The sequence below is a fragment of the Magallana gigas genome, chromosome 2, assembly GCF_963853765.1.
Source record: "Magallana gigas chromosome 2, xbMagGiga1.1, whole genome shotgun sequence".
Lineage (NCBI taxonomy): Eukaryota > Metazoa > Mollusca > Bivalvia > Ostreida > Ostreidae > Magallana > Magallana gigas.
In genome coordinates this window covers 57,629,505-57,653,866 of record NC_088854.1, presented here as the reverse complement: position 1 = coordinate 57,653,866, position 24,362 = coordinate 57,629,505, and the positions used below count along the sequence as shown (strand labels likewise).

The 24,362-nt window shown below is 33.6% G+C and overlaps 2 protein-coding genes across 3 annotated transcripts; one reads left to right on the top strand and one right to left on the bottom strand.

The window, feature by feature from the left end:
• Positions 1 to 5,289: 5,289 nt before the first annotated feature.
• On the bottom strand, positions 5,290 to 12,968 carry LOC105327185 (tubulin-specific chaperone cofactor E-like protein). Its single transcript, XM_066077457.1, has 7 exons — positions 12,538 to 12,968; positions 10,862 to 10,982; positions 9,193 to 9,332; positions 8,365 to 8,549; positions 7,900 to 8,257; positions 6,558 to 6,709; positions 5,290 to 5,790 (listed from the first exon to the last, which is right to left on the bottom strand). Exons 2-7 carry the CDS (start codon positions 10,971 to 10,973, stop codon positions 5,421 to 5,423), a joined length of 1,317 nt encoding a protein of 438 aa, XP_065933529.1. The 5' UTR covers positions 10,974 to 10,982; positions 12,538 to 12,968; the 3' UTR covers positions 5,290 to 5,420.
• LOC105327184 (prenylated Rab acceptor protein 1) lies at positions 11,447 to 16,963 on the top strand. Of its 2 annotated transcripts, XM_011427509.4 has the most exons (6): positions 11,451 to 11,598; positions 11,696 to 11,725; positions 14,033 to 14,239; positions 15,113 to 15,210; positions 15,396 to 15,497; positions 15,938 to 16,963. In XM_011427509.4, exons 1-6 carry the CDS (start codon positions 11,528 to 11,530, stop codon positions 16,036 to 16,038), a joined length of 609 nt encoding a protein of 202 aa, XP_011425811.2. In that variant the 5' UTR covers positions 11,451 to 11,527; the 3' UTR covers positions 16,039 to 16,963. The 2 variants fall into 2 exon arrangements, with proteins under 2 accessions (XP_011425812.2, XP_011425811.2); XM_011427510.4 differs by lacking the exon at positions 11,696 to 11,725 and having other exon boundaries at positions 11,447 to 11,598.
• Positions 16,964 to 24,362: the final 7,399 nt, after the last annotated feature.

The window sequence follows — 24,362 nt, the reverse complement described above, 5'->3', positions numbered from 1 at the left end:
CTTTGTCTCATATATAGAAGCAATAATTGAAAAATGTGCTGCCTGGTTGAAGAAATTCAGATAAACTTCACATATTCCCTTGGAAAATATTAAAATCTGAGGGTAATTTTTTTTCTTTCAATTTTTTTTTAAACTGGCACAGGGGTGCAAAATTTCCATGGATCTTGTAACATTTCTGGTTGGAAATAATCTTCAATATTTTGACTTCCTCCGGGGTTACATGATTTATCCTTCCTTGGGTTCTGTCAAATTGGATAGAGTAAAATATAACATTTTAAAGATGTTAGTCTTCATCCATTATTGGCCAATTTGATGTACATTAATGGAAAAAAATCAAAGTGTACATCATCACATGCAAGTCAAAGTGATGTAATTGAACATTGTTAACAGGCTAACAATTTAAAAAATTGATAAGGTATTTTACTTTGTAGTTTGGTATAAACAAATTAGTTTAATGGGATTCAGCATAACTAGAATATTTGGCCTTGCCCAACCATTAAAGAAAATTTCAAGTAAAAAATAACAGCGAAATGTCGATATCAGTATTAACTTTCCACTACATTTTTTTTAAATATTATTTGAATATAAATATCGTCCATAATTAATATGTTTATAAAAGGGGATTTTTAAGCTTGTCATGCAACGCAATTTGCAAAATATAAAAATAAATATTTGCATTTTAAAAACTAAGTACCTGAAATGTTTTATAAGATTTTCTCCCACTCCCCCTACCCCTATTTCCACCTGAATTTGGTGAAGAAAAGGGGATGTAATCTGAATTGGGAGTTCTGAAATGGTGCTCGTTAGGACTAGACATTCGATGATGTGACGGAGTGAAGTTGTTTTTATAATCGTGATGCCGAGGACTATACTGCTGGTGCCTTGGTGACATGGAAGGTCTCCTATTTGAATAAGAAAAATTCATCTGTGGGCTTTGTGCGGGAGCCCCCCACGCCATCTGATGGCTCGGTGATTGGTTTGGTAACGTTCCATAACTTCTGTTAGCTGCATTATAAGGTGAATAACCCCTCGGTGATCTATTATACCCCCTGTTGTTCATTTTACCCGAAAAATTACTGAAATATCCTTTCAATTTCACTTTCAAAATCGTGTCATTCTAACACACGCGGAAGCACAGTCACTGCACTAATTTCAAACTCGAACGCGGAGAAAATGGCAAACTTTTGAAATCCGGCCTTTAATAAACGGAGCCGATCTCGAATGAAATTAAGCGTATCAATTTGACACGTGTCACTTGAGTGTGATCAAAGACATATTTAATGTGTGAGTTGTAGACATGTGCCCTCCCCCCTTTTTAGTGTGTGATATCCAATATTATTGAAAGGATTGACCACATATGCAACTATAACAAATACATGTAGATATTTTAACAGTTTAATTTTTTTCTTTTATTTATTCATTACAAAATGACGTGGCTGCACGTAGATCTAATAATGATTAGACTTTTCTTTTTAAATAATTTTTTGTCACCTACCTAACGTCTACAATGATTGGATCAATATGACAAAATATTTAGCATGGAACTTGCAGAAACGCTTTCTGTTCCGCCATGTTGCTATGCACCGCAAAGGATCACTGGGATAGTAGAACGTTTTCACGCGGGTCCACAAAATTTTCTTTGAACAATGTGCAGATTTCAACTTGAATTTCCTCCGTTCGTACACGTTGTCTATGGAGCTCGCTACGCGAGCGGCGCTTCGCGCCGCCTCGCTGCGCTCGCTATTATATCATAATCAGGGGCTAAATGGGGGGGGGGGGGGCGAGTCCGAAGTCTTTTCTCGGTAAATTTAACATGCAAATATGAATTTTGCAGGGAGGGTCCAGACCCCCCCCCCCCGACTCTCTCTAGACCGTGCATGGAATATGCGTGCTGTCAAACATACAGAACGTTTGTAAAGCTACAGCTTGAAGAAACAGAATCGTATTTATTTCTAATATAACTTGATAATTAATATCTATTTTTTACGGTGGTTAATTGGAATGACTGAATAAATTACTTAAAGATATGGATTAGCGTGTGTTCGACTTGAAAATGACCCCAAAAAAGTTCCAATTTGGGGGAGGGGGGGGGGGTCAACTTTTTTAATTTTACCTCTGAAAAATAAAAGTCCCTGTAGCATTTGAACTCGGAACATACGGGTTGGTACACCGAAGCAACACCCATCGCGCTACAGAGATCGGCAACATTTGCATGATGGTGAAATAAACTGTTCACAATGCGCCAAAATCGCCATGTTGAGACTTACCGTTTTAAAACTGAGTAAAAGTCAGGGGTTCGAGGATCCTTAAAACATTTTATGACCGCCCCCACACCTAAGACACCTAATCAGACCTGGTCTGAATACATAATAAATCCGGATTGCTTATTCATTACTTTCACAATTTGAGCACGTGATTGCAAGAAATCAAATTTCTTTGCTTTTTATATTGTTTTTATATAAAATTTTAAGCTACTAGATATATACCTAGATTGATTATCAAAGCTTTAGCATTGTCAATCATTTATAGCGAGCGCAGCTCGCCGGCGCGCAGCGCCGGCGCGAAGCGAGCTCTACCGGCAAGGCGTGTGTGAATAGAAAATTCGGACTAGTTGCACATTCATTCAACTGATTTTTTTGGCGTCAGTAAATCGGACCAGTAATGCATCGTTTTAATCGTCCCAGTAGTTCCCTGTAATCATGGCAATTTTTATCACTTCACACTCTCACGAGAATCAGCAAGACAAATTTAGACAGTAAAAACAATAACGATGTAAGCGACATACAGTCAATGTTACCTCTAAAGTTCACCTCAGTACACTTTCAATCAAAAATAATCGTGTGACGTCACAAACATTTACACATTGATCCGATATATTTTTTCGGAGTCAGTAAATTTTGACCCACAATTCATAGTACCAATGGTTTCCAACCTCACGTTCCAACATCACGTTCTCCCGAGAATCAAAGTAAAACCTTTGAAAAGCTTATAAGATGTGTAATTTTAAGAACATCATGCTTTTTAAGTAAATAAAACAGTATACTTCGCATACTTTTATATCTCAGGGGAGTTTTAAAGAGCAAGACGACACTTAACCAACGTCAGCTTTGACGTCACAATAAGCACTGATAAGGGGAAATTACTCTAATTGAAGTTATTGTAAATCTGCTGAAATGACCAAAATCCTCTCAAAATCTTGCAAAGGCTAAGATAAAGAACAGCTGACGAATAAGGACATTTCTTCAGATACAGGAAACAGTTGTAAATTGCACTAATTTGGATGAATGCTCACAAATATTTTATTCACTATAATTACGGTAATTTCCTGAAACGTAACGTTATACGTAGCAGCGCCTTTTTTTTAAAGGGGTGGGTGGGTGGATGGCAGCCTCATCCAAAAAATCTTTGCAAGCAAAAAGAAAAATAAATCATGAAAATTCTAATCCTTCAGCTCTTTAGCAGTTCAATGGTTTCTTTATTTTCACTTCCATTTATTACATGGGGGGGGGGGGGGGGGGGGGGGGGGAACACCATGTTCTTTTAACATGATTAGCAAATATTTTTAAGCGTAAATTAAAAATAAAATTAAACATTAATTTTTTTTTTTTAAGTGGAGGGGCTAATCCATGGTAAGTCGATTTTCTATGTATAAATTGACAAAAATGAAAAAAAAAATTCAGCATGGGGGGAGCTCTATGATGAGTCAAATTTTATATTTAAGTTTAAGAAAAAATGTCTACTGCAAAAAAAAGGGGGAAATCAATCAATCAATCATAATCACAATCACTTTAAAAGAGGAGATGCAGTGCAATGAGTATTTATATATTAAAATCTTCATTATTTAACAACATTGTATCTGAGATTAAACTACTGTTCTACATTTAAATAAATAAATTATAACAAATCTTATAAACTATGAATAATGAAAATTTACTGAAAAATAGGTATGTTTTATTTTTTGGCATTCAAATTTGACGTTGTTAATTTTATTTTATTAATTTACTATAATTCATTGTTTGATCACATGCTGTGCTCGCCCCAACGGTTGCACCGTAAAACATATTATATGCATTAAATTAACAAAATCAATTGTACAACTTTAAAAGGGTTTTCACAAGTGTGTATGACACGTTCCATACGTTCCATAGCATTTAGTTTGTATGTGGTTAAGTGAATATGCACGGGATCAGCAAATGCAGACTTAAACTAAAATAATCTACACTGTTCGAGTGTTGTAAAAAAAAGCATTGATGAGAAATGTCACACAACAAATTTCTATTATGTAAAAATAGCACCTTTATTCAATAGCTCTTTTTTAAATAATGCATTATATTATCTTTCAAAATGTATATTACAGGGAAATGACATACATGTACACTGTAAATGTTTATCTTTTTTTTTTTTTTTTTTATCACATAAAACGATTTGCAAAAATGGGCAGAAAATGTAATCTTTTTTTAAATTGCGTAGCTCATTTTTTTTTGCAAATAAGCAGAATTTCAATGTAAACAATGCTGAATATAATTTCTGCTGATTACATATTTTGCAATGTGTAAGCAAATTTAACAAAACAACCCTCACCTGAGCAACAATAGCCAAAACTCTGATAAAATCAGCATTATAGTATCATATTCAAATATCTTGACAATTAAGTACAGTATATATATCTTGCTTAAAATTAAAAAATAAATCTTTTGACTTTTATTCACATATTTTAATGTGAAATATCAAGCCCCTTTTGTTGTTTCAATATATTTGTGCCGTGTTGTACACACTTCTGAGGGGAATCATAATTTGAAACTTTCACACAAGTTCCAGCTTTTCTGGCTGAATGGTATTCCAGAAAATTTTTCTCTATACATTTCTATGTAAAAATTTGACCTCCTATTGCAGCCCACCCTACCCCCGGGGTTCATAATTTTAACAAACTTTAATTTACACTTCCTGATGATGCTTCAACACAAGTTTCAGCTTTTCTGCGAGGCAAAACGGTTTTAAAGAAGATTTTTGAAAAACACCAACATTTTTTCAATAATTATAAATCATATCGTGGTCCTTCATTTGAACAATTAAACTGAAAAACCCTTCAGCAAATAATGCTTTGTGCCAAGTTTGATTGAAATTGTCCCAGTGGTTTTTGAGAAGATCAAAATGTGAAAAGTTTAAGACGACAACATCAATGGAAAATAAATATCATAGGAATAATAACCAGATATACAGTATATTGCTGAAAACAGATGTCAGATAGTTTCATGTGTTATCGAATGATTTGCACTAAATGTACAACGATTTAGGATTTCCAAATAACTATATTTGATTTTTCTCAAAAACAATAAAAAACACTTAAGTATTTAGTGGAGATATTACAGGGAGGCTAATTGGTCTGTAGATCCATGACTATTCATTTACCGGCAGAAAACTTAGCAAAATATCACTCTAGCATCTTTTACAACTGACGGATTATCTTTGTGATCACATACAATAACATCTTCATGAGTCATATTATAAGACCACAGGTTTTTCTTTGGATACATTGACATGAGCTGTGTATCTAGTAGGTCTCCTTCAAAAATAACTCTACGATACACTTTAAGTTTTGATGCTGGTAAACCAACAATTTTGGAGATTGTTTTCATCAGCTCCCTGACTGTTTGCAGTGTATTGATTTCCAGTCTTTCTTTTCTCCCTTGAAATGGGACATGAAACTCTAGATCCAGTTTAGTGCAGACATCCATGTCAACTGTTGCCAAAGGATCCAGTTTTCCATGCAATGCCTCCAACTCAAAATACCTGTAATGAACAGGAGAGGAAAATGAAATTCACAAGATATATAGTCAGGTACTACTAAGGACAACCTGTGATTAAAATTCAATATTTTAAGGAAACCTTCATGAAACAGTACTTTTAAAAGTAAACATAAGGTGCTATACTGTTTTGGGGGAATGCCTGGGACACACAAATATGGTCCCAATATACCCTTAATAATGCAATAAATATAAAATTTACCATGAATTTTTTTACTGTTTATCAACATTCAAATGAATGGAGCACACGGTTCAGTGGTAATAGCCATAAGGCCAGTAACTCAAAGGTTGCTGGTTCAAACCCCGCTGTGGTCACTTGATCTTGTGTATTGTCCCCTTGAACAATGCACTTTATTTACATTGCCTCAGTCCACCTACTTAAAATTAGGTAACGGCATTAGCTGTGAATTAACCTGGGATGGACTGTTGTCTGATCCAGGGGGAATTAATGACTCCCATCCACTTAGCACCACGGAAATTGGGGATAAGCACCGGCCTTATGCGCCTTCATGGCTCGGAGAAGGATTCAACTTAACTACCATTCAAATGAATGAAGGGCAATAGCTAGGCATCAAAGAAAGAGGAGTCACTAACAGACTATCAAGTATGAATTTCATTAATGAAAATTCCACTACATGCCCATCCAATTGTAATATATCCCTTATATATCTTATACTGGTATTTATAATTAAAACTCAACTTTCTGAGTAACTACGGTATATAAAAGAACAGAACTCTCTCTCTCTCTCTTACCTGGATGGTTTATATTCGCTGTCCATGTGAAGCCTTATAAAGGCTCTCTCAGCGTCCTCTCTCTCACAATCCGAGATGGGTGTTCCATTCAGACATTGAATGTTGGGTAATCTAGAAATCAACTGTTGCCGTCTTGACTTCTCTTCTATCTCCTTCAATTAAAACAAAAGTTACATATTGATGACTTTTTGTTAAGTATTTCAGTAATACAGAGATTTCAAAAAGTGATCATGAGAGCTTCAAATGTTAAATCCACTAAATGTTTAAGGTAATATGGGACCCTTATCTGTATCAATGAGGATAAAAGTACATTATATTATTAAAAAAAAATGCATTTTCACCCATTTAGAATTTTAAAATTAACAATATTTGACCCCAAAAATTGGTATCAAAATTTTTGAAGAGTTTATATCCCAGGGGGATTCAGACTCATGACTAACAGATTCATTGTTAATAATGCTCTAACCCATTGCAATACGCTGTTTGGTAAGAATATCGGAAAAGAAAATGATGAAATTATGAGTGATTTATTATTTATTTCGATAGGAAGTAAATCACAATATGGTGGTGCCCACCTTTAAGCTGAATACTACTCATAAATAGTAATGTACATATAAATTCTTCAATTTTGTTACACCCGATTGCACACCTGAAACTAGTGCCGGACGTTTAGTGCCGGTAAATTCCTTCCATTGTCTTTTAGATTTTATGCATGTATTTCTTATCATATGTGCATATTATGTTTGTAAATATTAAACAAATATACTGTTAAGAGGTCACAGCTTATATCGGGGTTGCAGGGATAGCGGGGATAAAAAAATATGGCCGACAGTGCTTATTTACGAGCGGTGTTCAGCTTTAAGGATTGATCTATTCACAATTGTTTCAGATGATATGTCATGGTGTATCATTTTGTGTAACGTGTTTTAGAGTTTGCTCATGCCAGATGACAATCAATAAGCAGAGGGTCCTGTCTCTTGGGTTGGGCCTATACGAGTTAGTTCCCCTTATCCTATGGTGCCCTTTCCCCCTCGGTGACAGATGCCTCAAACCACAATGTGTAAACCGGTACCAATTATTTTCTTTGGTGAACATCTGATTTCATAGATTGAAATAACAACAAAATCCATTATGTTTTCAATGATTAATGATAAAACCACAATACATTCAAAAGTTAATTTTGGCATGCTCTCTATGGTAATTAAGTGTCCCTTGTGGTAAGTGCATGAAGAAATTGAGGCAACTGACCTTCATATACATGTAATTAATTTTAATTCAAATACATTTGCAAACCATTTAAGCTAAAAGTTTAAGATTTGAAAATATCTTAAAAATCGATCACCTCTAAAAATGGAATTCCCAAAACCTTAAGATCTCCCAGCACTGGACAGAGGCGGAGTACCTCCAAGTCTTCCCAGCTTTGGACTTTGGTTTGGGTAAGAGCTAGACTTTTCATATTGGAGAATGTCTCTGCAATTGTGTTTTCTTCCTCAGCATTAGACTTAAGATTCTCCAAGTCAGACTCAATGTTGACAAAGTGCTCCATGTTTGGGAAGAGTCTGCCCACTTTGTGCAACTCAGACCAGTTTCTTATCTTGTTTTTAGACATATGAATTTTCTTTACAGTTGGGTAAATTTGGAAAGGTTCGGGCAATAAAATATCATCATGGTCATTCAAACTTAAATGTATCTCTTTCACTCTACAATAAAGAAAATATCAAATATAATTAGATATGTAACATACATGTAATTTTATGGAGATATCCGTATAATCTATTTTAAGCTGCATTGGTCTTCATACACTTACATGGGACAAAGCTTTAGAAGGTTATGTGTGACGTCCCATGATACTCCAGTGTTGTTCAGAATCAGGTGCTCAAGCTGCGAGAAAGCACCCACACTTGGGGCCTGTGGCCAGGAGTCATTTTCTAATGCATTGGTACATAAATTCAAAAACTGAAGTTTTGGCATACCATTTATTAGACATAAGACCTGAAAGTACAATATTAAATCATTAAACATGCCTGATAACTTTAACAGTTTCATTAGTTCCGAACCTCATATATAATGCTTGCACATATTAATGAACCTAACTAATTTGTGCTCAAAAACAATTTGAAGAGCTACTTTTAATTAAATCATGGTAAAACATTGACATATAAATATTTATCAAAATATATTGTTCATAATTTATAATTAATTAATTTATAAAATATGAAATCTTAAGAGCGATACAAGTTTATCATTAAATTATTTACACTACAATCAAACTTCTGGGCATGTGTTAAACACAATGGCTGTAATTAACTTTTTTTCAGGTCACAAGAAGTGTAGATTAGAAGCTGATTGAAATTTACTCTGCACACAGTTCTATAGATAATGACACAGGAGTCATGTGAATACACCTCATGTGTAAAATCTATAATTTGAGATGTGTCATGTTTACCAGAATTTATTACTTTACACTGAAGGCATTCTCTGCTTAGAGATGTGAGCACTATGCACCACTGATATGTTTTTATGATTCATTCATATAAACTTGCATACGCAAGATTATTTGTTCTCTGTTGCGTAAGTTTCCTTCATCTACTGGTACAACATTTGACATGACAGGATTAACTGTGGGTGTGTATACCTCCCCCCAGTCCGTGAGGTGGTTCTTGGTGAGGTCTAGTTCTGTAGTGTTATGACACATCTCCTTCAGTTTTGTCTTGTCCCCGATGCAGCTTATACCGCTGTTGTCCAGAACAAGGACAGATGGTAGTATCAGGGCATCTGCAATTTAACCATATATTATTCAATCAGATTCAGAAAAGCAATAAGATCAGACAGATTTCAACCCTTAGCTTACATGTTTTTAGTTGGGTTTTTTTTCTACAGATTTGCATTTGGTATATATATTTTGGTATTTATCTATATACAATATATATATATTCTATATCTATATACTCTTACTTAAGATATGTGAAACTCTATACAGTAAAACTCGATTACAACGATGTCCTAGGGACCAAATGATTTACTTTGTTATATCCGTATTCATAATACATGTAATAACTATAGTGAATTCACTATATACATGTTTTCTTTCACCAGACTACAATTTTTGCTGATTGAGGCTTAAAATGGAATTCATTCTTGTGATACCTTTAATAATCAGATTGTGAATTGAAGAATTTATGTGAAAATAAATTCATCCAAACTATTTTGTTAAATGGTAGCGCAGACTATTTAAACTGTAAATTTATTTGTTATATAAGTGTTAAATTTTGTTAGGCCTAAGAAAAAAAATTGTGTTTAGGGTAACACTGATGAAAAAATTAGGTTAGGTAGTTAGGGATTGTTTTTTAGTTAATTATGTTTTTTGTTTTTTTGCATAAGGGCACAAATACAAATATAAAATCCTCAGAATGTTTGTTTGTGTCAGATTTAAAAACTGGTTTTTAATGGAAATAATATGAAAATCACAATCGGATAAAAACAGACATCTAAAAATGGTAGGATCGGGCCATTTTTGTAGGTTAGGTCGGGTTACCCTAAACAGACAATATTTTTTTTTAGGCCTTATTATTTACCTCTATGGGACTCGAAGTCAGTTCGCTATATCCGTAAATTCGTTATATCCTAACTTGTTATAACCGTAAAATTTTGCAAAGAGTTGTTGAGAATTTTACCAGAGACTCAAAAAAACCTCGCTATATCCGAGATTTCGCTATATCCGTGTTCCTACTAAATGAGTTTTACTGTATAGATTATCGTGCATTACCCATGATTTAATTTTAGAAGTTTTTAAAGAAAATTACATGGTACATTTTGACCTTGTCAAGCAAATTCTTTTTATCTCTGTACTCATACCATTCATTTCAAATGAGTCATTCTATTGTATACACTAGCTAAATAAAAAACCCAAAAAGTTGTCAGCCTATTTCATAAAAATCTAAAATTGAGAGATTGGAAATAATAAATAAACAATACTGGCATACAACCAATTCTCGCCAGGGCTTTGATGTTAAATAATGCACTGGTGAAAAATGGTACCTGTCTAGAATTGGTCGCACACCAGTTCCTATCAGTGTACAAAGACATGTACAATTAATTAAAAAATTATCTTAATCATTACATGTATATTACAGATCTTTAATTATGCAGCCAATCCTCACTAAATCATTTAATATGAATCACTGATATATTGAACGTTAATAAATGTTAAAGTTCTGGGACTGTCTATGAAAATATTTAGAAGAATAGTTGCCAAAGTAGACAGACGTAGCCTCCTGCCTTCTTCAAGATAACGGGACATTTACCATTCTCACTAGAAGTCGATTCCAACCGTCTCCTGGGTACAGCTATGAAATCAAAAGACTCGTCCTCCCCCGGGCCATATTTTTCTATGATGGCGTCCACCAAAGAAGTCATTTTCTCGATCTACATGTACAGGAATATGTGGAGTGCAAATAAAATTTGTCTAACGTTATCTGTTATGATACTACTGAAATAGACCTATGAGTCATCTTGTTTGATTGGTTGAAGTCTGCTGACTGCTAACCAATTTGACATCAGCAATCATCACTCCCAACTGCGTGAAACTCTATGGTCATTTAAGTATGAAGAATATTCAAAAGTCGATACCAAACGATATCTTCGATAAGCTACATCATGTACATGTACGATTCAGTCGACTGTCACTATAAATGAATTGAAAATGAAAGTAGATAGGCAACTAAGGCGTACCAGATTTAGTCGATTTCAACACATTTAAATTCAATAATTGTTAATATAGTCATGATGCACCTTTTTTCTTAGAAGAAAGTGAAATATTTTGTATCGCTCAATATTTTTTTTAAAGCTTTGCGACTGTATTTATTTTGGAAAATGAATTAACGTGATTTAACATCATTTAAATATTCTACGTACGATCACTGAAAACTCCACGTCACACACTTGACAACTACCAACTTGGGAATCGAAGTATGACAGATCATTTTGGGTCTAAATTGGAAGGAAATATAGATATTCCTGAAGGCGAACAAAACTTCAAAGGGTAAACAAACTTTGGTCTGGATCTGTTCGTAGATTTTTTTTGATTTACCTATGATATGATGTTGAATATCATAATTGCTATGGTCATTACTTTCCAGGTCATTTTTGTCCTCTGCCTTACAATCAAGGTATAATTTTTTACTTACTTCCTGCTGTTTCATACCAGCTGGCTAGTGCATATGCATGATACATGTATGTTTAAGAGATATTAGTCAGCAGGACTCGTGGGTGACATGGTTTAGTCTTTATAGCTTGGCTTATTGTTGATAATTTAATTACTGCTTTTGGTTTTTGGGTACTTTCTGATTAGCTGCAGAACTGTGGCTCCATGAGAGCTTGGGTTGATGGACCATGGAGCTACAGTTTAGTCCAGTAAAATACTGTGTAATATTGCACACTAAAAGTTTGAGGCTTATATTAACTAATTTAGAAATTTATTTTGTAAAAATTTTAATACTGAAATATTGCTAAGACATTTTACTACTGGTTCTTACCAACTTCTGAAAGTGAAGTATGATAAATTCACATCAGGATCAAGAACAGTCATATTTTCACCTGTAAACAACAAACTACACCACATACTTTACAGGGCTGGTGAGGGTGTTTAAAAGATCTTTAGAGGCAATTAAGTAAAGTTAATGTCTAAGGTAAAATGTCTCAGGACCTTTTTGGTATTAAAATTTTCACAGAATGTATTCCTAAATTAGTTTAAAAAGTCTCAAACCATTTGCAACTTTTTGAGCACCAAAAATATTCAGGTTTTTATATGTAGGAACTGATAAACCCAAATTTCATGTGGAGCTACATTTCTACAGCTTCTTTCAGATAATATCTTTACAATAATTCAAATACCAATAAAAAATGTTTATTCAGAATTTTATTGCAATATGAACCAGTCAAATTTTCTGAAAAAAATTATAAATCCACTTTTCTACAATACCTTTGCGGTTTAAGCGATGATCAGACTGGTTTGATTGCTGGCACCAGAAATTTTCAGTAAGTAGAGCACCTGACTAAAGAATTCAGGAGACGAAGGTTTGATTTTGGTTTGGCCCATCATTTTTTTCCCCCATCTTGCAAATGTGGAGCTGGTACCAACCCTTGGAACTGACATGTTAACCCCTGCTAGGGGAAATACTTGGGATGTGTGTTCTTCAAGGGTGAACATCATTTAAAAGGAAGAATGTGATGGTTAGATCAGTTTGATTTAGGCACCAGGCTGCGTTTTACAACAGAACTTACGATAATGTTAGCAAATTAATGAATGCAAACTGTGGCATGCTATCCATTTTCCAAATGAAATCAGCAAAATTGTATGCTTCCTTTCTAATTCTTCCCAAGTCAAGGGTTTCTGATCCACGTGAGATGGGGTGCGGATCAGAAACCCTTGCCTTTGGAAGATGACTTACTTGACTTAAGCCTTTCTCATTCCCCTGTGGAGCATAGGCCACAGACAATTCTTCTCCACTTCTCTCGAGCTCTGTCCTTTGCTAGTTGGTGGATGGAGTTCCAGCTGTGTCCTTTCTTGGCCATTTCTTTTTCAAGGACTCTTCTCCAGGTTAGTCTTGGTTTTCCCCTTTTCCTCTTCCCTTGTGGTGTCCATTGGAGGGCTTGACAGGTGATGTTAGATCTGCCTTCCCTTAAGGTATGACCAATCCATTTCCTTTTTCTCTTTTTAATCTCTTGTGGAATAGGGATTTGGTTAGTTCTTCTCCAAAGGTCTTCATTTGTTATTTTGTTTGGTCACCATATCTGAAGGATGTTGGGAAGATGGCGTCCATTTTTAACTATAAGTCTCTCAAGTATGCTGCAGACGCATTAAATATTGTGTTTGAATTTTATTTTTGAACTCCTACTACATTGTTTATTGAGAAATTACTGTAAATTCCTTATATTACGTGAGTACTTAATTTCGTGATCCAGCTGGTTTGTATCAAATCGCGAGAATACAAAATTGCGAACGTTGAACTTTTCTCCTTATTTCCTATAGTTTTCAACTCTCAGAAAAAAATGGCGAGATTTTAAAATCCGCGAGGGATGCTTCTCGCAATTTTATGTGGATATTGATTCCTCACGTTTAATTAGGAATTTACAGTATTGTTTGCTTTGTTGTGGTTACTCTATACCCTTGCTCATGATGTTGTAGCTGCAGAACTGTAGCTCTATTAAAGGAAAATTTGGGTCGACAGACTGTAGCGCTACAGTTCCACCCATACAAAAAACTGTATATTATTTATGTTTATTGTGCACAAAAAGTGGCACACAGTTTTGGACTTCTTAAACGAATTTAGAAATATATTCTGTATAAATTTTCATTCGTAAAAATTCCTGAAAGATTTTACTACATGTACTGTTTCACCACCAAGAAGGTGAAATATGTTGACTGTTCAAATTATTTTTATCAATTTAAGATTTCAAAATTTATTTATTTAAAGGATGTCTATATCACTTGCCAATGTAAATGCCAGAGAATGGATCACAAAGACCAGGGAAGGAGTGAAACCATGGACAGAATTCTTCAACTTCAACAAATTCAAAGTTCCCAAGTCAGTGGCACCAGTTCCCAAGAGAGTGGTCCGTAACATTGAACAGTTCCAGAGTAACTACCTGTTTGTATTTGGAGGACTTATTGTTTTCTGCATGTAAGTATTCACAATACAGAGGGAAATCGAAAGGATTATACATGGTTTGCTGAGAAAATTTATATTCATGTACATATACCACTTTTTGAGATGTGAAAATTTAGTCGTCGGCCCAGAACAGAGAGAAGTGTGTATTTCTGTGTTCTGATTAGTAGAGGATCTGATTAACATAGGGTATTTTACAATGATGTTACATGTTTATGCTACATGTTGATAAAGGATATACAGATAAAATGTTAGAACGTATCTGGTTAAGTGTCCACAAATAGTCTTAATATTTTCAGTAGGCTAATGAGCATTTTTGTTCACATTGTTTTCTGAAATTTGAAGTTTTGGAGAAAGCTTTACATATTGTTCAAGAATTTAACATACTGTTCTTTTCATCTGGTTCAAGTTCAGAGTATATGTTAAAGCTGAACACCGCTCGTAAATAGGCACTGTCCGCCATATTTCTCTTTAATCACTGCTGTCCCTACAACCCTTATATAAGGGACAGACCTCTAAACAGTTCAAAGTACTTCGCTGTAGAGGTCTCACCTGTGTGGACGTACATTTTGCCTCGCCGTGTTACCCGGTCGCGATGAAATTATCAAATTTTACGCACTTTTTGAAGCCAGGAGAATACTAACATCAAATAAATTGGTCAATGCATTATTTACGAACAGAAAATGAACATAAGATAAGAAAAAAATGCATAAAATCTAAAGACCACGAAAGGAATACTACATGTCGGCCACGAGGTTCAGGTGTGCAATCGGGTGTAACGAAATCGAAGGGTTTATATACCAGGTATCTCTGTGACAGTGCCTATTTACGAGCGGTGTTCAGCTTTAATCATTATCATGTTGATTTAAATGCTTCTACTATTTCCAGTTTAACATCGCCTTTACTATTGGTGGCAATAGCTGCCTGCTTGGGAGCCTGTTATATCATAAGTTTGAAAAACCAGGAAAGAAAAGTTAGAGTGTTAGGTAAGATCATATATAAATACATGTAGTGTAGACACTCTATCAGAGAAGGAAGGATTTTTAACTTTTGGAATAAAACCTTATATGAAAAAAACATTCACAAATCTGCAGTATTTTTTGAGGATAATTTCTAAAGATTTTTATTTTTTTATGACAAGTTACACGTTGAAGTCTGTTTTCTAATTTAGGAAGGGAATTAAGTTTGGCCCAACAGTATGCTGCGGTCGGTCTTTGCTCATTCCCTCTCTTCTCATTGGCCGGAGCTGGATCTGCTGTTTTTTGGGTCATAGGTTAGTCAATGTTTTTTGTTGTTTTTTTTTTTTTATTTAGGACTCATTTACTAGTATTTACCTATATTATTTTGATCAAAAAATTAATTTGGCAAACAATGCAAATGTAGAGATAATGCAAAAATGATATCTTTATAATCAAACTGCTGAAATTTTCCAATTTTTTAATTATAATTGACTTTTTCCTTTTTCTAGAAATGATTGATTAACAATTTTAAAAGATAGATTTATGTGTTAATGTATTTTTATTAAGCTGAAAGTTAGTCTTTTGGTATTGTTTTAACTTCTGATAATTGTCTAGCAAGTCAAAAGTATTATCTTGCTTTGGTGGATCAATTTGTGCCAAAACCATCCAGATCAGAATATTATTGATAAGATTGGTAAAACATTCTTGGCATACAAGATCATCTTATACCAGTGGGTGTTTTTGTCTATTTCAGGCGCCTCTTTCTTTGTGATAATGCTTCATGCTTCCATGTACATGACTGCAGAGGAAGCTGAAATGATTGAACTTGAAATGGAGGAGGTGCAAACACTCTAAATGACTTATCAGTGAGAGGGAAGTTATGTGTTCAATCCGATGGGATTAAATCAGCTCGCTATGGAATGTCATCAGTCCACCATCAACGTCCATCGATCCTGCTTATTAGAGAGGGAAACGCAACCCATATCCTGTTTGTAGTACAATCTTTGTCAGACCAGGACAATCCATTTACATATGAAACATATTTCTTTACACAAAAACATTTACACAAATAATATATTTGCATATATATATCTTTGGGAATTTTTTTATCATAAATTTCTTGCATTCTTTGTTTTAAGAACATTTGTACATATATACATTTGATTGTTTAATAGATGTATATTGTACAAGTTTTGCATATTTTAAGTTATAATTTTATCAGGGTTTGATATTTGACACGATATGAATATGTATGCCTGTAACTAATACAGCCAGGGAACTTTTGTTTTTGTTTTTCTGTAAGATCTGAAGTTATTATTTGTATCTGGGTCATCAATCAAGGTTTAAACTGCCAAGAGACTAGCTGTGTCACTGCAGGTTTAATGTCGACTATCGTAACACAGATCTCCATGCCTTTGTCTGTCTCTCTGTTAGTGACCCAGTCACATTCATTGGAAACTTATGTACATCTGAATCTGAACTATTTAAATCAAAAGCTACAAATAACGAAGCTCTGTTACCTACCTATATACCGGTATATTGAGAAATACATTACTTGCATTTTGCTTGTGTTATCTATTATATAACATTATGTAGATAAAGATACTAGGTGAAATGTCACCTTGATGGGATGTTCATTTGATATCAGAGGTCAGTGTACATTGATATGGTGTAGATATACGGGATATACCCAATACTTGGAATTACATTATTTATTTTATATATTAAATGTCAAGCAATGATTAGATATCATGTAAACAAAATTTACAGAAAAGGTTTTTAGAAAATGCTGAAATATCGAACCAAAAATTTTCAATCCTAAAAAAAAATTGTGTGCCATTGTAAAATAATTTATATATATATGACCTCATAACTTTTGTCTTTTATTGATATAATATATTTAAGATATAAAAAATCTGTTTTGAAGTTTGTTATCAGATATGTATTTATGTATGACTTTTTCTTACATGTAATCATGTTATGGTATAAATTATTTTGAAAATAAAAATTTTAATTACTTAAAGACAATCTTGTTAGTTTATGAATTATAATATTCCAGGCTTGTATGTGTTTAGGTGAAAAGACTGTTAAAAAATAATGTTTTTGTTTACAATATTTTAAAGAAGTAATTTTGTCACACAATGAAAATGCCAATATTGCCTCATATGAATTTGATTTAAAAGGGCATTCAAACCTTCTTCAATTGAAACTTTCACTTGAAAATAACTGCACGCGAATTTCACGTCTTACGAATTGCAAGTGAGCTCCATTGTTGCTAGAGTTTGTAGTTATATACAAAATGAAATCAAATGGATTTTTCAGGATTGCTCTTAAATTTTTAGGTGAACCACGCTGCCTGAAGATTAATTGTCTTTGTTTACCAAGGGAATAAACAAAGGATAATATTTACTTAATAAATTATATTAAATACTTATAAGCACTTGTAAAGAGGAAGACTGTTGATAGCCAAGCAGATCAAGAGGACTAAACCTGTGATAAGATTCTACTTTCTGTTTGTGTGCGTGACGATGAGTATTGTTATTGATGGTTCATTGAGGATAGAATGATCACAAGATCTTTTTATAACAATTAAATGAAAACAATTTCACAATGGTGAAAAAATGAGATATATGTACTCAAAAACATTAGAATTGTTATCGTGTGGTTTTAAGCCAAGTTTAATTTGTCAACAGATGAAAAATATAAAGGTTAAAAATTAAGTTGTTGATCGAATGGTTGAATAGAAATAAAATAAAGGCTACGGTAAAGAAAGTTTTAAAATATCAAACAATAAAGTAAACAGTGGATATTAGATTAAATCGAATAAATAAATAAAATCAATGCTTGTTGGAAGTTTTATAAAATACCAATTGTTCATGTAATGGTTAAACAGCAAAGCTAACGAAAATACAAGGGTTGAATGAATAAACGTTGATGGAAATGTTCGAGGAAAAAATCAAAGTTTAAAATTACCAACAAGTGCTTAAAGTTTAAGAAAATGATTGTTGAGAAATTCAATGTTAGACAAAAAAATTAGACCTAGTGGTGATGAGAGTAATTCAATAGATCTAGTATATTAAACATAATACTTACTGCGCCTACTTCTTATTCAGGTGATGTCAAAGATGAATCAACCAGTAGCAATAATGGTTGCATTTATACCTGTATACCGTACAAATGACAACCATTACAGCTGCCAGTTTTACTCTAAAGCCAGCTTCCATGTTGTTTTTTCCAGTAGGACTGAACCATCTGATGTTGAAATGAGCCCTAGTAAGGTTTATATACATCATAATCATAACCATATCGCATGCCTAAAATATATCTGACGTGAGTCAAAATTTAAAGTTTGATCACATTATCTCATTCACTGATAAATAAAAAAGACTTCCCTTTCGTTTCACAAGCGATATGATAACCCTCTATTGTTTTATTGTCCCTGATTAAATATTAGAATTGTAATTCTTGATTAAAATTAAAATGCATGTCACGGGTTCTTGGAAACTTATCCATTGGTAGCAGACGTGCAAAACAGGGTACAATAGTTACATGTTACTATGAACTCCATGTACATATGCGGGGGAGGAAGGCTACATGTACTTGGCAACCTGCTTATCCATAGCTTTCATAAATGTACACACAATCAAATGCGTCTTTTTTCAGCTCAGTAAGTTAATATAAAGAACAGGGACTGTCCGCTCCGTGTAGCTGGTTAATTGAAAAACAGATGTGACTGGTTCATTTGACTGTTCAAACATATAATGATTATGTCCGATCCACATTGATTCAATTTAGAACATTTGGTCAAATATCAGCTTGCAATTAAACTCTGTCTCAATCCCTATTAAGGCGTTAGAACACCGGCTCTTCCTTTTGATATATATTCTTTTAAAAATGCAATCTTGTAGGCGATTCCAAGTACATATGCATTTTGTGGTTTGGATGAAATTTGTACGACAGATCCACGAGAATAAAAAAGTCTTTATCCGAACAGTTTGATATGCACCGTGGATGCCGTCAGGGAGGCCCTGTTTTACCATATTTATTTCTCCTTTATGCTGAGATCCTTGGCATTTTTATTTATCAAAACACTGATATTAAAGACATTGTCGTTAACGAGCACAAAATATCCCTGAATATGCAGACGATACATATCTCATCCTTGATGGTTCTGCGGACTCTCTTTATACTGTCCTTGATACATTAGAACTGTATGCAACGTTTTCTGGTTTGAAAATCAACAGTACAAAAACAAAAGTCACTTATATTGGTTGAAAAAAGAAATCTGCTGAAGTCTTTCATCAATCTAGATGGAAGTTAGATTGGAGAGAAACAACTTTCTTTCTTTTAAGAATACATTTTTCTGTAGAACTTAATAGAATGATTAATCTAAACGATAACATTCCACTTCCAAAAATCACAAAATGATCCAGCATTCTATTTGATTTTGATTTTAATTTCTTATTTTGCGAATTTCATTTATTGATAACAGATTACTTTGCCTCCATTTATTTATTTATTGGTTTTCAGCAATTTAATTATAATTTAGAATAAAAATTATTTAGTTCTTGACATAGTTTTAAATATTAAGCAATCCGGAGGAAATGTTATTTTGATATATTTGTTTCTATTTCTTAAGCGTAATATCAATTTCATCGGCAACTTAAAACAATCCAAAAGCTCTGAGCAAAATTCCACCAAACCGGAAGTGTTAGTGATATTTAGCAAAGGTCAACATCTCGGATCACAACCTGAGGTCAAGGTCAATACATCATTTATAACAATTTGAAATTTCAATGGAAATCAGTCACCCTGTCGACAAGACAAATAAAGGTGCATATTTCATAGATGAAATACATTATACTGTGTGAACACTTTTGTTGAGTGTATAGTACATATATTTGATTGTTTTTATCCATAGCACAGAAAAATAAAGGCCTTATAAAATATTTTGGATATGCGTAATAAAGCAAATAAAGGCATTTTAAACTCTTTTAAAAGGAATTATTGCGGAAAAAGGCATTAAAAAGGTTCGGATGTACAAAACACACAACGAGTTGGATGAAAATCATATACCATTGAGAATCATGAGATTCTATATCTATCAAATTTGTAACACGTCTTTCGATAAACTTAAAATTACAAAAACTTTATGCATGAACAAAAGAAAGCTTTACAAACAAACGCTTTTCAAAATGTCGTCACGTGGCGTAAGAATACACATTGCAATATTCATGAGTGATACCCACCGCAAATTAAGCTAAAGATGTGTTTAAAGGCGTTGTTCTGCCTTTATTCCGCAATTTTACGTCTTTTGAAAAGGCGTTATGACACTTTTATTCATGTTTTTATGCATTTTGGAAATGTGTAATTATTCTTTTTTAATAGGCGTTTATGTGCCTTTCTCCGCATTATTACGCCTTTTAGCGTATTTTCAGTTATATATATATATATATATATATATATATATATATATATATATATATATATATATATATATATATATATATATATATATATATATATATAGAGGATACTAATAGGCTTTTATAATGCGATATGTACTGACAGTAAGATCACGAATGATTCTATATCGATTACGAAAGGGCGTTATATATCCCCACTTGGAGCAATGAAAAAGAACTTGTTCAAATGTTGCTAAAATATTTATTTTTGGCTTCTATACATTGTTTATACAAAATTTTCACGATGCATGTCAATAACATGAATTCATTCTGTAAACACGAGAGATAAAGCTTTCTAAATTAACCACATGACATTTTATGCCTAAATTTTGACCATTTACTGTGCTGAATTGCAAAACTTTGGTATGAATGGGTCAAAACTCCATCTTATAAGTACTTTTATTAAAAGGATAAGTTTTCATTCTTTTTTTTTATTATTGATTTATTAGGTGGAGTCTAAACCCATTCTGGGTCAAAAGTCGTGGTTTTTAAAAAATCTTCAAAACTTTATAATTGTCAAACTATAAAAGTTATTTACTCTGATTGATATGTGTCAACGTAGCTCAGTGTGATAAGCGGAGGATCGTAGAGTAGTCTCGGCTGAAAGAGTGTTCGAAACATAGTGGGAAATATCTTAAATTATGCACCCTTACTTCCTTATGAAAAACCATTTTTTTTTTACATATTAAAACTATTTATAATGCATAATGTTATTGCCCCGTCCAAAAATTGTTACATGAACAACAGTCAGAGATTGTTTGAGATCTAGTTGTAATGTTAAGAAAAACTTAATAAACATAATTCTTTAAATGAAACTAGGAAGAAAAGTACGTGTATAAATGTATATTTGTTAATGATTAGGTAATGCAGTTCTGTATTATATATGTACATGTACTGATGCACACCTTCACATACAAGAATCCTTTATATGAGGTATACGCAAGTCATTTAATATTCCGGATGCTGGGATTCGACAGGCACGCTCTTCTCATTTATTCATCCGTTAAAAAGGATTTCATTGGCATTAACAAAAACATTTACAATTCTGCAAGTAATTATTTGATCAATAATAGTTAAGAATCATCCTGCTTGGTTTCTTCATAACCTCATTATCATCACTGTAGACATCCTGGCACATGTTAGAAAATGTCTCACCAACTCTGCTTTCTGCCGCTAAGTTCTTCAGTCTAGATTGTGCACATCTCAAAGGTAAGAAATCAAAACCAGACTGTTTACCCATGACTGCTCATGTATACAATTTTGGCTCGATGAAATTAAAAAAAAAATCGGAATTTTTGTTATCCGAATTTTTGTTTAATGAAAACATTTTTACAATTCTGGTTTTATTGAAATTAAAAATTCATTATTTTGAAAAGGTGCATGGAATTAACACCGAGTCTGGAAATACAGCTAACGAGAGTAACAATTTACGAATGAACAACCCGGATCTTAGGAGAGTTGTTACTTACGAAAAAAAAACACCTATACTGAAGATCTCATGTTTAAATCGTTCTAGAAAATTCGAAAGTTGAAAGCCTCAAATAGAAGTAAGTGCCTTTTAGCATAATTATTGTAATATTTGTGTTACATGTAATGTTGAACCCAAAATTGTAAAAGCGGGCCTGTACTTTCAATACTTATCTGGGATTTAAGAAATTGGCAATTTTGGTAATGGGCTTTACGGTCTTTCTTAATATGCAGTCATTTTCTATTCAGTATCAGTAGAAACAAAGAAGATTTTTAAACACAATATATTTTTATAACAACATGTATATGACAATTTTGGCATCATCCAAGAGTCAAAACCCCCGCTCTTTGGGACACAAAATTTAGGAACATGAAAATTACAGTTCTGGTAGAGAACATCCTTGTCTATAAAGCCAGGGATTCAGTTTTTCTATCAGATGCGCAGAAGTAATAAAGAATATATTTTTAAAACATTTATTTTGATCAATTTGACCCTGACCCCATGGCAAGTGTTAGGAAAAGGCACGTGGAACTTGAAAAGAATTTGGGATATAGTTTTCAAGAAGTAAAAAATGTTCAATTGTTATGCACGAAGCACGGTAAAAAGCGTACGACGACGGACGATGAAGTGAAAAACAAGAGGCCCATGGGCCACATCGCTCACCTGAGCAAAAATAGGCATGATAAAATCAGCTTAATGGAGTCATGATAAAAAATATGTGGACAATGTATATCACTTGTAGATCCTGTATAAATAAAAGTCACCCCCCCCCCCCCGGATATTCTTGTGTTAATGATCCAGTCCCAGATGATTTTATAGTCATATCACATGTTGAGCATTGCAGTTCTCAAAAAGTTTATAAACGGGATATAAACCTACATTACACTCTGAACCCCTTAAGAGGCCCAAGAAGCCAGGGACTAAAGTCTAAACAATTTTAAAGAATTAGCGAACATGCAGGTATATACGCTTACACACATTTACACGCGCTAACGTCGTCATGTTACACAACATATCGTTCATTTTTTTTTTTACAGTTTTTAGCTCACTTGAGCCGACGGCTCCAGTGAGTTTTTCTGATCAAGATTTGTCCGTTGGCTGTCGTCGTCGGCGTCGTCGTTGTCGTAAACTTTCCACATGTTCATCTTTTCTCCCGACCAATTGAGCCAATTTTAACCACACTCTTCCTCTTAAAAACCATTTGGCCAAAAAAAAAAAAAAGCTGGAACTTGTAGGCATCCTCAGGTAGTGTAGATTCAAGTTTGTTTAAATCATGGTCCCGGATTCGCCTCTCAATAAATGATGACACTGTCAAAGTGTAATGCGTTGAAGTTGATAGCAAAATAGCGTATTGTGTTAAATTTTGTTATAGCGAAAAGTCAGCGTGTTTTGCAAAGATACATTTTTATTAATAATCAATTTCATTGTCTTTTTTCGGACTCAATAAAACAAGGTTTTATTCTGAGAGTATATTTAAAGTAGTGATAGTATGCTTCACGAAAAGATAAGCTGCCTCAAAATTTATTCTCATGTACATGTACAGGTATTGAATACATCTTAACCAAAAGAAATGGCAAATATGCCGCTATAGGCATCAAAGTGAACAACAACGACTACTTTAAACACTGTGATCTGAGTGAATTCATGGACCCAGATATCGCTGGCCTTTCTGTTGGATCTCTTTTACAAACCATGTGTGAAAGATCTCAGAAGTACGTCATGTCCGGCAAATTCATCGTTGTCATAGGAGCCGGGGGAATCTGGGTAGCGTTTTACAAGAGGACTTACGACTTATGACAAAATTAATGGATGTTAATTAATCACCAACTAATCAATGATTTATTCATATGGCTGGAAAATATAATTATGGGAATTGATATATTTGTTAACAAATGGTTTTAAGTCAATTTTGTTTTCTTAAACCATTTTACGAGACTGTAAATATTTACGACTTTGTCGTAAGTTCTTTTGTAAAATGCAGCCCAGCAAGCGATTCTTCTGGCCAGCAGCCAAGAAAGATAATATCCAGATAAGTTTCTATTTCTACATTTTAAGCGATATGTAAATTCTTTACCGTTGTTATACTTAAAGAATAAAAAGTTACAACTTGGATTCCTCTTTTACCATTACAGGTGATCCTTGTTGACTGCTTGCCCAACCACAAAATACCTGATGTTGCCACATACCTGGAATACGACTTCAATGAGTATACCCAAGATGAAACCCATGCTAAGAACATCGTCCAA

Excerpts from the sequence above, each read along its gene's own strand:
- LOC105327185 (XM_066077457.1), bottom strand. The coding sequence starts at position 10,973 with ATGACTTCTTTGGTGGACGCCATCATAGAAAAATATGGCCCGGGGGAG. Across the intron at positions 8,550-9,192 it reads ACCTCACGGACTGGGGGGAG|GTCTTATGTCTAATAAATGG; the intron begins GTATACACACCC and ends TTGTACTTTCAG. Across the intron at positions 6,710-7,899 it reads TGGGAATTCCATTTTTAGAG|GAGATAGAAGAGAAGTCAAG; the intron begins GTGATCGATTTT and ends TTTTAATTGAAG.
- LOC105327184 (XM_011427509.4), top strand. The coding sequence starts at position 11,528 with ATGACAGATCATTTTGGGTCTAAATTGGAAGGAAATATAGATATTCCT. Across the intron at positions 11,726-14,032 it reads TCCTCTGCCTTACAATCAAG|GATGTCTATATCACTTGCCA; the intron begins GTATAATTTTTT and ends ATTTATTTAAAG. Across the intron at positions 15,498-15,937 it reads TGCTGTTTTTTGGGTCATAG|GCGCCTCTTTCTTTGTGATA; the intron begins GTTAGTCAATGT and ends TGTCTATTTCAG.